Raw genomic sequence first — 15,580 nt, 5'->3', positions numbered from 1 at the left:
GGTCTAAAAAGTAAGAGTCAAAAAAAAAATTTATAAATAAAAAAAAAAAAAACAATTAATTTAAAAAAAAAAAGAGGGGAAACAACAAAAAATATAGGAAAAAAAAATATATATATATAAAAATATATATATATATATATAAATACATATATATATATATATATATATATATATATATATATATATAAAAAATATATAGGAAAAAAAAATTAAAATAGAAAAGAAGAAACATAGATACGTATATGTACAAAAAAAAAATTGAAAAAAAAAAAATAAAAAGGATATATAAAAAAAAAAAAAATTAATAATAGAATAAAATAAAATAAAACTCTAACTGAAAACAAAGATAAAGAAAAAATAATTCTAAGGAGAGAAAAACAAAAAAAAAAAAAAAAAAAAAAAAAAAATTAAAAATTAAAGATTATTAAAGAAAAGAATATAAAAAAAAAACAACAAAAAAAAAATTATTATTATTAAAAAATTAATTAAAAATAAAAAACAAAAAAAAAAAAAAAAAAAACAAGAAAGGAAAGCTAACTTCGGGCGGAGCCGAAGTTTATATACCCTTGCAACCAACTGGATATAGTTGGCCGATCCTTATGGGAATAGGAATATATAATCCAATTTATTACAATACAAAATCTAAAAAAAGTCCCAAACTTCTATCTTCAAAAATACGAAAGTTGATATTTCTACCAAATACCATTTCCGATCGTTCAGTTATATGGCAGCTATATGATATAGTCGGCCGATCCTAATGAAATTTGGTAGGTTGGATCAACTGGCCAAAAATATAATCTGTATTAAGTTTCAACTTTCTATCTTCAAAAACACGAAAGTTGGGTCATTTCCGATCGTTCAGTTATATGGCAGCTATAGGATATAGTCGGCCGATCCTTATGAAATTTGGCATTACGTAATGTTTTGCCAAAAATAGCTCTCATGTCAAATTTGAACTCTCTAGCTCTAAAAACACCAAAGTTATACCATTTCCGATCAATCAGTTATATGGCAGCTATAGGATATAGTCGGCCGATCCGGGCCGTTCCGACTTATATACTGCGTGCAAAGGAAAGAAGGGTGTGTGCAAAGTTTCAAGACGATAGCTTTAAAACTGAGAGACTAGTTCGCGTAGAAACAGACAGACGGACAGACAGACGGACAGACGGACAGATGGACAGACGGACATGCTCATATCAACTCAGGAGGTGATCCTGATCAAGAATATATATACTTTATAGGGCCGGAGATGTCTCCTTCACTGCGTTGCACACTTTTGACCAAAATTATAATACCCTCTGCAAGGGTATAAAAACAACAAAACAAAAATAAAACATGGAATAGGGTACATAGGCTAGGTGCTCTAAAAGGGTCCCAGGGGAGCGCACAGTCGTTTTCCGAAGGAGGGGGGAAGTGGATAGGTATCCACACCAAAATAAGAGGGTAACCGAGAATGTCATTTTTTTTTGGGGCCCATGTTCAGCACAGCGCATCAACACCGATGTCCAAACGGCTCTGTCGTTTCCCGAAGAAGGGGGGAAGTGTGAGGAGATTTAGTCTCCCCACACGCGAAGACAGATAGCCGGTGGGAAAGGGGGGGGGGGGCGAGGAGGCGGAAAAAGGGGGTCAACCACCGGTCAACAACCCGGGCAGCCCAAGGGAACATCGCCAGGATCAGTACGGGGGGTTGGGGGGAAAGGTGAAAGCCAGTTACCGTGGGTTCTGGCGAAGGGCTACCCGTGGGAGGACGGAATCTACGTGGAACGTAACGGTGGCAGGTGAAAGGGTAAACGGCGCCACCCGGGGGAAGAAGGAATCGACGTGGAACGTAACGGGTCCCGGGGCAACGTTGGGAAAGTAGTCCAGTGGGGGGTCAGCACGATGCGCAGGCGTGCCTTAGAAAGTGTGGCCGGGTGAGCGGCAAGGAGCAGAAGGGGGGGGGGGGGGGGGGGGGGGGGTGGTGGCGACGAAGAGTGCAACGGGCCCTGGAAGCCCACCGGTGCACCACGCACCAGCAGCAGAGATTCGTGGCCGGGGGAGACGAGGGGCCACGGACAGCGACCCGCCAACGGGAAAGTGGCGTGATTCTGGAAGCAGGATTAACGGCAGGAGCAGAATCCAGGGGGATTAACGGGCGCTCCAGTCAGTATAAAAGGAGGCCCACTGGAGCGGCTCGAGACGAGTCTTTTTAGGAAGCTTGTAGCGTTGAGTTGGAGGACCGCCTGTGGAGAGTCCGCCATTCAAGGGTTAGAGCGTTTCTAAAAGGATTCGGGTTGGTTTGAGTTGAAGGACCTTTGGAGAGTCCGACAGCCAAGCGCAAGGAGAGCGATTAAGAAAATAAGGAAAGGATCCATTGCTGGACCTTCCTCCGGAAACCCAGGGTCGTGTAGACGAGTTGGTTCGTTCCCGAACACGGCAGGTAGCCTTGCAAGGAAGTGAGGAAAGGATAAAGTCTGGCGTATGCCTTACCGGCTCCTGAAATCATAACCAACAGGCGTGGTCCTGCGAGACAAGGATAGACCAACTCGAGATCGCACGCCCGGTGTACACGAGACGTAAAGGACGAGACACAAGACAGAACCAGGGTGGGGATACCGAGTTTAGCCACTCCCGAACACGGCAGGTAGACTTGCAAGGAAGTGAGGAAAGGATAAAGTCTGGCGTATGCCTTACCGACTCCTGGAATTGCAACCAACAGGCGTGGTCCTGCGAAACAAGGAGGCATACTTGGGATCACACGCCCGGTAACCACGAGACATACAGAACTAGGGAGACAAGGATCCGTTGCTGGACGGTTTCCTCTACAAGCCCGAGGCGTCAGAGTCGAGTTGAGCCATTCCCGAACACGGCAGGTAGCCTTGCGAGGAAGTGAAGAAGGGATAAAGTCTGGCGTACGCCTTACCGACTCCTGGAATCGCAACCAACAGGCGTGGTCCTGCGAAACACGGATCGGCCGACTCAAGGACTCGCGTCCAAGTCACAGACCAAGTGAGAACACCCTGGTCACCAGCCCCGCCACTACAAACTCGGGTCCGCCGGAGCGTATGCACGGTGTCCCGGTGTAGCGGGTGCGCGACGATAAGATCAGGCACACGGCGGCTTCCAAGGTCAAAGGGCAAAAGGTAGCGGAATCGCTGGCACCGCGGCGACAGCAGCACCATCGGCGACGGAGTAACGGCGGCGACGGAACAGCGGCGGCGTATCCCGGACAACCCGCATAGGACGCCGACGACGGAGCCGACAGGAGCGGAAGGAGCAACGAATAAAAGAGAAAGAAAGCCTTTTGCAGTGTAAAGAGCTCTCAAAATAAAGAGTGTGGAAACTTCAAGCTATTTGTATTACTTTCTGGGCTTGGGCAATCACGTCGAATCTATAAATTCGGTGGAACGGATCCGCGAAACTCTGTGAGCTAGCCGCGGCAAATTGTGGCGATCAGCAGCAGAAAAGACAGTTCGTTACAGTATTTCATAGGGTCGGAGATGTCTCCTTCACTGCGTTGCAGTTTGGACAAAATTATAATACCCTCTGCAAGGGTATAACAAGAGAGCGGTGTTATAAAGACACGTAACACCCTTGAACGTTGAATTGAAAAAAAATTTTCAAACAAGAAAGGGTGATACACAATCAATCGTGAAAGGGTGATACACAAATACGGTAACACAATAAAATTTACCCGGTGCACCGCGGTGTGTGTCTGGTTTTCTAGATAAAACCTGACACCTGACTCAACCAGGCAGGGTAAAACAAACTTTCCATTCAAAACCGTTTTTATACATATATTTTATAAATTTATATTTATATTTTAATTCTGTTTGGCCGTCAGCCGTCGAGTCCAACAGCGGAACAGCATATGCCGAAGGATGCGTTTCCGAGGGGGGGCTCGGAAGCTAATGTGCGAACTGTGGGGGACCGGACGACACTAGGCTTATGGAAACAAGCGGGCTATGTCAAGATGGACAAACACCTTCCCGCCTACTCGTGTATCCAAATATGAATTTAGATAAATAACCTAAAAACTAAAAAACCTAACCTAAAAAACTCCGGAAATGGGGTCAATGAACAGCCTAAATTCCAAGACCCTAAAAAGCCAAGGAATTGCTGGGATGGAGAAGCTCTTTACACAGGGGCAGCATCCGAAGGCGTGACGCGCCAATGCGGGGGAGGGTGCCAAGGCCTCTCCTTTCAATGCGGGGCTAGCCATGTGACCACCGAACGGCGTGGAGAGGAAAACCTCAGGGTCAACATCTATACCAACCGGCAGGGCCCCTAAGGCAAATTCTGAACCAGCAGCGTCTCACTTGACGCAGCGGAAAGGCTCCTACAAGAATAGGAGGAGCGCAGTCTTCATTCTCATGATGGCAGACCCATCGGAAGAAACTACCTCCGATGGACTGTTTCGGAGCTCGTAGCGACGATGCAGGCCGACATTGAGCACGAGAGACCCTTCGCTCTTCTCGAATTGCTGCCCACTCAGCGACTTTAAAGCCATCCACGGGGAGCTTGAGGATTTGGACATTTTGCAGATCAGTAGTGACCTCTGATGGACTGTTTCCGAGCTCGTACCGACGATGCGTGCCGAAATCGAGCACGAGATGACCCTTCGGTACCTCCCTACCTTCAGCGGTGGATACTCGGAATGGTCTGAATTCTACTCGATTTTCTCTACAATCGTCGGCAGCAATCTCCGTATCAGTAAGTAAGAAAAGCTGCAAAGGTTGCGATCTTGCCTTCGGGAGTCCGCTTTCCAAGAAGTTCGTTCCATGGAAGTCTCCGACGAGAATTATGACGTCGCGCTAAATTTATTGGAGAAAAGATTTAATAACCGGCGCTTAATATTAAAGGCTCATGTGAACGAGATTCTGGGTCTGTTGGAAAGTGACTCATTAGCAGCTCTTTGAGGTCTTATGCCCATATGTGAGCCTTGAAGAATTTCCAAATTGTCCATATGTGAGCCTTGAAGACGACAAATCAGATCGTCAGCTGCATCATCGTCCAGGTTCTTCTTTAAAGATTGGACCCAGCTCCTCAGACTAAGTGGGAGGAGAGTAAAACTCGTCAAGTTCAGACACCATCCCTACTTGGGAGTCGATGGCAGAAAATTTGGAGCAGCGATGTAGGGTAGTAGCGATGATATTCATAGCTGGACAGGCCATGGCTGCATACGCCGCGGGCGCTCAGGTGGGAAGGCGTCGAGGTGAGTGTTACTAACTGTTACTTTTAGTGTTACTAATTCCCTTCCCTCTGTCTGTACATTATGCGGTGGATGGTCCCATGTAAATTCTGCATGCCCCCGATTTCTGTCAATGCCCCATAAGGTCCGCCATGGTGAAGCTAGGCGACTCCGGCTTTTTCGCAAGGGTATCCAAACGTGCCACAAATCATCGACAATCGGATTTTATGACTGCAGACTGCAGCCTAGCTTCAGTTTGGATGTTCCAATGGGAATATTCCGGGCAATCTTTCTTTGGCTGATCCAGAGTTTTTCCGTCCTCCGCGTATTGATATTTTTCTCGGATCCGGTCTTTTTTCAGCTCTTTTCGGGGCGGTTCACATCCCCAAAAAAGAAAACTCGTTTCCACTGCCCACAAGGATATTCCTGAGTTGCGCCTTAAGACTGTTACGGTGCCGAAGCTGGAGTTATCAGGAGCCGAGTTGTTGTCTCGACTTATGTCGGAAATAGCACAGTTGAAGGTCTACGTTGGAAAGTATTTTTGCTGATGCGATTCTGCTGTGGCTTTGTCTTGGATTCGAGAAGAAATTGTGTTTAATTTTTTCGTCGCCCATCGAGTTTCGACCATTCAGAAGCTAACTAGAGAAATGGAGTGGCGGTATGTTCCCACTTCTTTGAACCCAATGAATTGGTTGAGAATAAGCTGTGGTCTCACGGTCCTCCGTTTCTCATTGGATCCCAAGAGGCGTGGCCAACCGCGGTCCCATCTGAGAGATCAACCCTGGAGTTACGTACAAGGGTCCTGCTCATTCAGTCTCCGTACGTGGTTTCTAAGTACGCTAATTCGTTTCCAGTACTGCAAAGGGTATTCGCTTACGTATACAAGTTTTCTCAACGAATTCGCCACAACGGTGTCACGGCTAGCAATATCAAATCTGGAACACAGCTTTTAGTGCGACTAGTGCAGCGTGTGAATTTTTTGGAGGACATGGGAAGGAGATACCGCATCAAAATGGAAAGGAGATAGCGGTATCCAGTGCACTTGTCTCCTCCTTTCCCTTCTTGGATAAATTTAGTCTGTTAGGCGTATACGGTCGACTAAAAAATTCGTCATTGGATTTTGTTTGTCAGCATCCAAATATACTTCCTAGAAGCCATCGAGTTACGCTGGCTGTAGTTGTTGACTTCCATGAGCGGAATTTTGCCAATCATTCGGCCCCAATATTGACCGATTGAGGGGAGAAAAACGGTGACGAAGGCAAAACACAAATGCATCCGATGCTTCCGGACTAAGCCTCGGTTGCTGAAGCAGTTGCTGATCTCCCGGAGCAAAGAATTAGCGGCTCCCAGGTCTTTGGAGTCACTGGTGTGGATTTTTGTGGGCCTTTTTATTATAAACCTGAAGTGCGTAATAAGGCTCCAGTAAAATGTTACGTCAGCGTTTTCATTTGTTTTGCTACCAAAGCCGTCCACCTGGAGCTTGTAAGGGATCTGTCAACAATCTCCGCATTTCGGTGGTTTGCGGGAAGCGGCTGTTAAAATCGCCAAGCACCAGTTTTACCGAGCAGTATCTTCGTTAGATTATTTCTAAGCGATGAGCATAAAAGGGAACTGCTGGAGTCTAGCTCTATAAAGTCAATTAAATGACATTTTATTCCTCCTCGATCTCCGCATTTCGATGGTCTGCGGGAAGCGGCTGTTAAAATCTCCAAGCACCAGTTTTACCGAGCTGTTGAATCTGCAGTTCTGTCATAAATTCACAACCTTTATTGTCTCTTTCAGATAATCCTGCAGACCTTGATGTTCTAACCCCGGCTCATTTTTTAACTGGTGGTCCGTCAGTCAGCTTTATCAAGCCCGATGTCACAAAGCTGAACTTCAACCGGTTGGAGCAGTCTTTCTGGTCCCGATGGAAGGAGGAGTACCTAAACCTTCTTCAGCAGCGCTCCAAACAGCGTGCCTCCGGCTTTGGCTTTGAACGATGTGGTGCTAGTAAAGGACGAGCACCTACCTCCAATGAAATGGCCGCTTGCGAAATTAATGGAATTAATCGCTGGTCGACATGGAGTCTTTCGAGTGGCGGTGATTAAAACCTCATCTGGAGTTACCAAGCTCGCAGTGTCTAATCTGTGCCTGTTGCCCCTTAAGTCAGGGTCAGGCAGCAAGCAACTGTAAGGTTAAGTAACTAATTAATAACGTTTTATCAAAGATTATACAGTACATAGATGGGACATCTCATACAAAGAAAAATTTTCTATGGCGGGTTCCAGCAGTGGAACCCGCTGGAACGAGCGGGTTCCATTGCGCGACAAGTTAAGTTTGAGAAATTTTTCGCCAGACAACGAATGAGGAATAGCCGAGTGGTAGAGTGCTTGGCTGGTGTGCAAAGTAAAATGAGTTCAAACCAGGCTCGGGACATCCATTTTTTTTTAAATTTAAATCTATTTATATTATTGTTTTATTATTTTAACGTGTTTTCCTAAATTTATAATCCAATAAAAAAAAATACAAAATTTTAAAATCACCTTAACATTGTCTCAGTTCGTAGTGGAACCCGCTGTAAAAATGTTTATAAGTGCGGGTTCTACGGCATTTTGGCAGGCCGCGTCGTGGAACCCGCTCTCAAATGTTTTCATTTTTTCCGTCGTGGAACCCGCTGTAATAATGAAAACATTTGAGAGCGGGTTCCACGACAAACGGCTGGCAGATGAGATAGGGAGAGAGAGAATTCTATTTTTAGATCGTAACATCTTTGGAACGATGAAAGTTTGAAACGTTGTAACCGAACCAATGTGAGAGTAAAGAGATCAGATATATCTTTTACTATCCTTACTCGTCAGCTCTGTTTTTGGTATAGATTCTAACGCCTCCTTTAACACCAATTTTAAGTATCATAAAATCAACTTCGAGGGTAGCCTAGATGGATAGTGCGTGGTCCTTATTCATGGGGTCCTGGGTTCGACTTCATTAGCGGGCGGTTGTTTCGATTTTGATAAAGTTTTAGTTTTATGATTCTTTTTATATTTACTTATATTTTATTATTATTTTTTTTTTTCTTTTAATTTTTACGTTATTATTATTATTTTTAATTGCATTCTATAACAATTAAAGTAAAAAAAGGTGACGGACGTGCCGGATGACAAAATGCCGGAAGGACTCCCGTAGAATTTTATTCCGCAAAAATAACAAAAAATAAAAAAAAAATAATTATAAAAGAACGAAAAAGTTTAAAGTCCTTACGAGGATTTGAACACAGAAAAATAACACATAGAGTAACTACTCTATGCATTACGCTACCATCCTGTCTCGATGAGCGGCGATCAAAAATACTATTTGTTCTACCAACTACCACATCGGCGCATCGAAAACAGAAACGAGAAATTGAAATTGAAATTTGGAAGCCAAAACATTTTTACTCCGTCGTTCGAGCAGTCACACATACACACATAGGTTCACATTTTTGTTGACGGATACATGTAATGAGTTCTAAAAATAGAATCGTATGCATGTGCGTTTCCCCCCTCACCAACAAGCTCGACGCAAAAAGTTGACCGTTTTGGGCCCTGATGTCCCATCTATGTACTTTATAATCTTTGGTTTTATGTATGCTCAAGCATATATTAAATTTATTCAATATAATTCAGTAATGAGAATAGATGTAACAATTAGTACAGGGGTTTATTCTAATGACGGGGAATTGATGGATGGCATTTTTGGTCGCAAGCCGGCTCCCTTTCGGCCGCTCGGCTTCAACTAATTCGTCAATTCGGCTAGCGAGCATCTTATTGCGCTCGCACCCTAAATTGGCTCTTCTTGTAAAATCCCAATTTCATATGCGGCTAAATAAATATTTTTATAACGTTTAAAACTAAATACAAATTGCTTTTTTATTTTCCGGCATTGAAAACTATCAATGACCAAACACTGGCTTTCACGCTAAATAGGAGGCTTATTTGGAAGCCTAACATAGTGTGAGGAAAAAGTAAAAACTAATTCATCAGCGTACTGATGAATAGGAGGTCAAAGCTGAGAACCTCTTCGACAGTCCTCATATATAAAGCAATCATACGACTAATTTGGACTTATGGGATGCAGCTTTGGGGCACGGCCCCAAAGGACTAATTGGACCTCCCCGAGGACTAATTGCTAACTATAATTGAATCATCACGAATTTCTTTCTATAATTTTGGTCAAAAGTGTGCAACGCAGTGAAGGAGACATCTCCGACCCTATAAAGTATATATGTATGGTATATTCTTGATCAGGATCACCTCCTGAGTTGATATGAACATGTCCGTCTGTCCGTCTGTCTGTCCGTTTCTACGCGAACTAGTCTCTCAGTTTTAAAGCTATCGACTTAAAACTTTGCACACTCCCTTTGCACAAAGTCGGAACGACCGGGATCGGCCGACTATATCCTATAGCTGCCATATAACTGATTGATCGGAAATGGTATAACTTTGGTATTTTTAGAGTTAGAGAGTTTAAATTTGACACGAGAGCTATTTACGACAAAAATAATACGACATGCCAAATTTCATAAGGATCGGCCGACTATATCCTATAGCTGCCATATAACTGAACGATCGGAAATGGTATGTGGTAGAAATATCAACTTTCGAATTTTTGAAGATAGAAGCTTGGGACTTTTTTTTAGATTTTTGATTTTAATTAATTGGTTTTATTATGATGTAATCATAAGGATCGGCCAACTATATCCGATGTTTGCGATATATATCCGGTTTTAACTGCAAGGGTATATCAACTTCGGCTGCTCCTGAAGTTAGCTTTCCCATCTTGTTTTATGTTAATTTAAGCCAAGTTAACTATAAGCCAAAATAGAGTAGTTGCCCAACAGGGATAGTTTTAAATATAATTTATCCCTGCGAAAAAAAATGGGGTATGTCCCCAAAAATTAGTAAGATATCTTTACACAGCTGTCATTAGACTCTAACAAACTCTATATGTAAGGAAAGGCTTAGAAAAATGCAAAGGATAGCGGAGGTTTGCATTAAAAGTAGTCTTCGTACAACACCAGCTGACGCCATAGTTTTTATACTCGATATATTGCCTCAAGAGATATTGCGGGTAAAGGTAGCCACAGTAGCGGCAATCAGGCTAGGCGGGTCTATGGAAAAGGACCGACTATGGTCATACCAAGTTGGACCTACACCGTTTCACGCCTACGGTGGTTACAGACTACTGTGTACCCGTTGATCATCTCACCTTAAGCTATAAGGTCTCCATTCCATCGAGGGAGGAATGAGCTACACAAATCCCGGGTCCAACGGGTTAATATAATATAATATATATAACACGGATGGTTTGCACTTCCACTGGTTCGAAGTTGAATAGCGTCTTTGTCTAAATAAGTCCTTCAGACTCCCCGACCACTGTAGTGTGTTCCAAGCTAAGGTCATAGCTATCATGGAAGCATTTAGACCGCCAGCACTTGCTGGCAATCAAGAAACTATTTGTATCTTCTCAGATAGTCAAACGGCACACAGGGCTCTTGACGGGCTTTCATCCAATGGCAGTATGACATCCACCTAATATGGGTGCCCCGTTATAGGGACCACGAGGGAAATTGCGCCGCTGACGAATTAGCAATGGGAGGTACTACCAAACCTCTCCTCCCGCAGAAATAACAAGTTAGCATTCCATTAGCACTTCGATCTGGTAGCACTGAGGAAATGGAGGAGTCTCCAGAACTGCAGGAATTCACGCATTCATAATCAAATAGCAATAGCATAATCAATAGCAAAACATAATCTCCCTTAATAGGCAGGACTGTAGTCTAGCAGCTAAGGCCATCACGGGACACTGGTCAATAGGAACGCACGTGGCAAGACTATCGGTGTCACAATACTATTACTGTTGGAGATGCAGGGATGTGGAGACAGTCACACACCTCCTGTGCCACTGCCCTGCTCTTGGGCGTAGTCGACTCGAACTCTTGGGTCGCTCTGCGCGGTCTCGTTGGCTTCACCCGGAAAGCTGGATGGGACTTCCCTGGATGGTTTCCGGAAACTGCCGCATGCGTCCCTCCCACGATCTTAAGGCTAACTTCGACCCTACTGGACCTATACATATTTAAAAAGTCAACGTCTCTGAGAAAACTGAAAGCCGTGGCTCAGATCACGGATTCTTTAGACCAGACTTTAGACCACCACTAGTCTTTAGACTGCCCTCCAAGCTTTTATCTCTTAAAATAGAGAGAAAACAATCTCTCCGAAAGAATTCGTCATCTTTGCCTTTTTAGACATAGAAGGCAATTTCAACAACCCCAATTTCAGACGCTGAAATAATACTAATAAAAAAGTGTAGACAAATCATTGTAATTTTTATACCCTTGCAGAGGGTATTATAATTTTGTCCAAAAGTGTGCAACGCAGTGAAGGAGACATCTCCGACCCTATAAAGTATATATATTCTTGATCAGGATCACCTCCTGAGTTGATATGAGCATGTCCGTCTGTCCGTCTGTCCGTCTGTCCGTCTGTCTGTCTGTCCGTCTGTCTGTTTCTACGCAAACTAGTCTCTCAGTTTTAAAGCTATCGACTTGAAACTTTGCACACACCCTTCTTTCCTTTGCACGCAGTATATAAGTCGGAACGGCCCGGATCGGCCGACTATATCCTATAGCTGCCATATAACTGATAGATCGGAAATGGTATAACTTTGGTGTTTTTAGAGTTAGAGGGCTAAAAATTGACATGAGAGCTATTTTTGGCAAAATAATATGACATGCCAAATTTCATATGGATCGGCCGACTATATCTTATAGCTGCCATATAACTGAACGATCGGAAATGACCCAACTTTCGTGTTTTTGAAGATAGAAAGCTAGAACTTGGTACACATTCTATTTTTGGTCAGTTAATCCGACCTACAAAATTTCATTAGGATCGGCCGACTATATCCTATAGCTGCCATATAACTGAACGATCGGAAATGGTATTTGGTAGAAATATCAACTTTTGTATTTTTGAAGATAGAAGCTTGGGACTTTTTTTCGATTTTTTATTGTAATTGATTGGTTTTATTATGATGTAATCATAAGGATTGGCCAACTATATCCGATGTTTGCAATATATATCCGGTTTTAGCTGCAAGGGTATATAAACTTCGGCTCCGCCCGAAGTTAGCTTTGCTTTCTTGTTTCTTAGTAATATTTATTAATATTTCGTATAATTTGTTTTACATGTTTCCTACGGGTCGCGCCATATTTTGACGTTTAAAATTTTTTTTAATAGGTATCTTTATGTAGAGCACATGACTTTTTGTTCGTAAAAGAATTTTGTTTTAAAATTCGGTAACTCATTCAATACTTATATTTTTATACCCGGTACTCGTAAAGTACAAGGGTATATTGTAGTCGTGTGAATGTATGTAACATAAAAAAGGAATATTCTCCGACCTCATAAAATAAATATATTCTTGATCAGCATCAAAAGACGAGTCGACATAAGAGTCTCCGTCTGTCCAAACGAGTGGTTTTCAGTGAACTTAAGAGATAGAGCTGTAGTATTTGGCACGTTCAAGTTTGTTTCTACATTTTGTTAACCACCCTCCCAACCCCACTAATCGCGCATTCTGTAGCGCCAGTACAGAAAGGTTTTTTTGCAAAATGTTTATTTAATTTTTATACCCTTGCAGAGGGTATTATAATTTTGGTCAAAAGTGTGCAACGCAGTGAAGGAGACATCTCCGACCCTATAAAGTATATATATTCTTGATCAGGATCACCTCCTGAGTTGATATGAGCATGTCCGTCTGTCCGTCTGTCCGTCTGTCCGTCTGTCTGTCTGTCCGTCTGTCTGTTTCTACGCGATCTAGTCTCTCAGTTTTAAAGCTATCGTCTTGAAACTTTGCACACACCCTTCTTTCCTTTGCACGCAGTATATAAGTCGGAACGGCCCGGATCGGCCGACTATATCCTATAGCTGCCATATAACTGATTGATCGGAAATGGTATAACTTTGGTGTTTTTAGAGTTAGAGAGTTCAAATTTTACATGAGAGCTATTTTTGGCAAAATAATACGACATGCCAAATTTCATAAGGATCGGCCGACTATATCCTATAGCTGCCATATAGCTGAACGATCGGAAATGACCCAACTTTCGTGTTTTTGAAGATAGAAAGCTGGAACTTAGTACAGATTTAATTCTTGGTCAGTTGATCCAACCTACCAAATTTCATTAGGATCGGCCGACTATATCCCATAGCTGCCATATAACTGAACGATCGGAAATGGTATTTGGTAGAAATATCAACTTTCGTATTTTTGAAGATAGAAGTTTGGGACTTTTTTTAGATTTTGTATTGTAATAAATTGGATTATATATTCCTATTCCCATAAGGATCGGCCAACTATATCCGATGTTTGCGATATATATCCGGTTTTAACTGCAAGGGTATATAAACTTCGGCTCCGCCCGAAGTTAGCTTTCCTTTCTTGTTTTTAATTAACTTTGAATTTTTTTTTCTGGGATCATCTCTTTGGGGTATAAAATCTTACATTTTTAGGTTCGATTGCTGGGTCGATTGCTTACAAAAAGTCGATTGCTGGGTTGGGAGGTCGTTGTCTCGCACGCGGGATGCGCTAGAAACCCGAGTCAAAGCACTTATCTTTCACTGCGAGTCTTCCCAGATCCCGGTGGATGTTTTCGTTGCGAACATACCAAGGTGCCCAAGAGATAGTTCTCAAGATTTTGGATTGTTCGAGCTGTATGATGTCAAAGTTGCAGCTGCTCGCGTTCCCCAACATCTGGGAGCCGTACGTCCAGATTGGCTTTTGGACTGAATTGTAGAGTAGTGATCGTGTGTTTATGATCCAGTGCAGGAGACTAGCTTTTAGTTTTAGGTGCATCTTCTTGCATTTGATGTGCTTGCAAGGTTAATCGTCTATAAAGGTGGACGCCAAGGTTAATTCGTTAGCTTGAGGGATCTGCATACCGTTTAGTAAATGTGGAGGGCATGTTTGTCTATTAAGAGTAAACGTTATATGTTTACACTTTTGTTCGTTTATTTTAAAGCGCTAGTCGGACAGCCACCTTTCCACTATTATAAGATGATTAGCCAGTTGGGTTGTTGCCTGTGTTGGGCATCTGAAGCGACTAAGGATAGCGGTATCGTCGGTGAACGTTGACGTTGTTAGTTGTGCGTTCATAGCCATATCTGCAGTATACAAAACATATAGACACGGGCTGAGTGCGCTTGTGGAACCAGTTTCGATGATGTATTTTCCCGAAGAAGGTGCGTTGCATCTCACGGATAATACCCTATTGTAGAGGTATGATTCTAGTAGCTGGTGGGTGTATGTTGGCAAAAACGTTTTAATTTTGTGCATGAGTTCAATGAGCCAAACTCGGTCGAAAGCTTGAGATACGTCGAGGAAAATGGCGCTGCAGTATTCTCTCTATTCGAAGGCTGAGCGTATTTCGGATATTAATCTGTTCACTTGCTCGATGGTTCCGTGATTTGTTCGGAAGCCAAATTGGTGTGACAATATTTCAAGCTTCCAGATGTGGTATTATGCGATTATTATATTAATATTATCTTTATTTAGAATGTTAATAACATTCTTGGCGTCAAAGCCTTTTTCTTTAAGGGCGGTTTTTATTTCGCCAGCTCAAGGGAATGTATTTTTAACTGATTCACTCCACCTCTTCAAACACCTTATGGCCAGGAATGGGGCTGGCGCAGTGCCATATGTAACGGTGGTGAGCTTGCACAGTTTCAAGGACTCTGATAGGTCTTTCCTCCAAACTATTAACTGGTATCGCTTATCGGCTTCATTTACCATTACTTGGCGATACTTTTTTTTTATGTCGGCTATCAGAGCGAATCTGTTTAGCCGGTACCGAAGAAGAGTTGAATACAACTCTTCCTACATTGTAGGACCAAGAATCAATAGATCATTTAGGCACTTCTGTGTTAATGTCTTACAAGACCTAACAAACACGACTCGTAATTTGGTCGATGTGCTTTGAGGCCGTAAGACATACTGATGGGGTATGACATAGTGTGGAATAGCAAAAACATCATTGCTTGTAAGGAACATATGACCTAAGGATTCGTATTCTTCCATAAATTCCACATACATTTTCTTTAAATTCGGATCTCGAGATAATCTTCTCTCGAGCGACAAAAAACGGCGTTTGGTTACCTCGAACGAGTTTTCCAAAACGCTTGGATCCGATTTAAATTACCGCCTGACTTCAAATCGACCTGAAGGCAGTACATCTGTATTTTTCTGATAGTGTTTATCACATAACTCTTGTTCAGGTAACAAAAGCTTTTTAGAACTTGGTACTCCTTCCAACGACCAGAATTTTTTCAAATTGCGATCTATTGACTCGAGAAATTCTTCTTAGCAATTCAGTCTAGGGACAGGCTGTTGAGG

The 15,580-nt window shown here is 42.8% G+C and overlaps 2 protein-coding genes across 10 annotated transcripts in view; one reads left to right on the top strand and one right to left on the bottom strand.

Moving 5' to 3' along the window:
• The window catches only part of LOC138926556 (uncharacterized), a 463,340-nt gene extending 455,986 nt beyond the window's left edge, over positions 1-7,354 (top strand). The window contains exon 13 of the mRNA XM_070281100.1: positions 6,953-7,354. Within this exon, the coding sequence (XP_070137201.1) occupies positions 6,953-7,260 (308 nt within the window). The 3' untranslated portion in view covers positions 7,261-7,354. The remainder of the gene's footprint in view (positions 1-6,952) is intronic.
• Positions 1-15,580, bottom strand: part of LOC108133570 (uncharacterized) — a 265,289-nt gene that overhangs the window by 112,290 nt on the left and 137,419 nt on the right. The window lies entirely within an intron of this gene.

Source organism: Drosophila bipectinata, chromosome 3R (genome assembly GCF_030179905.1).
Source record: "Drosophila bipectinata strain 14024-0381.07 chromosome 3R, DbipHiC1v2, whole genome shotgun sequence".
Lineage (NCBI taxonomy): Eukaryota > Metazoa > Arthropoda > Insecta > Diptera > Drosophilidae > Drosophila > Drosophila bipectinata.
This window is presented reverse-complemented; position numbering and strand designations above follow the sequence as displayed.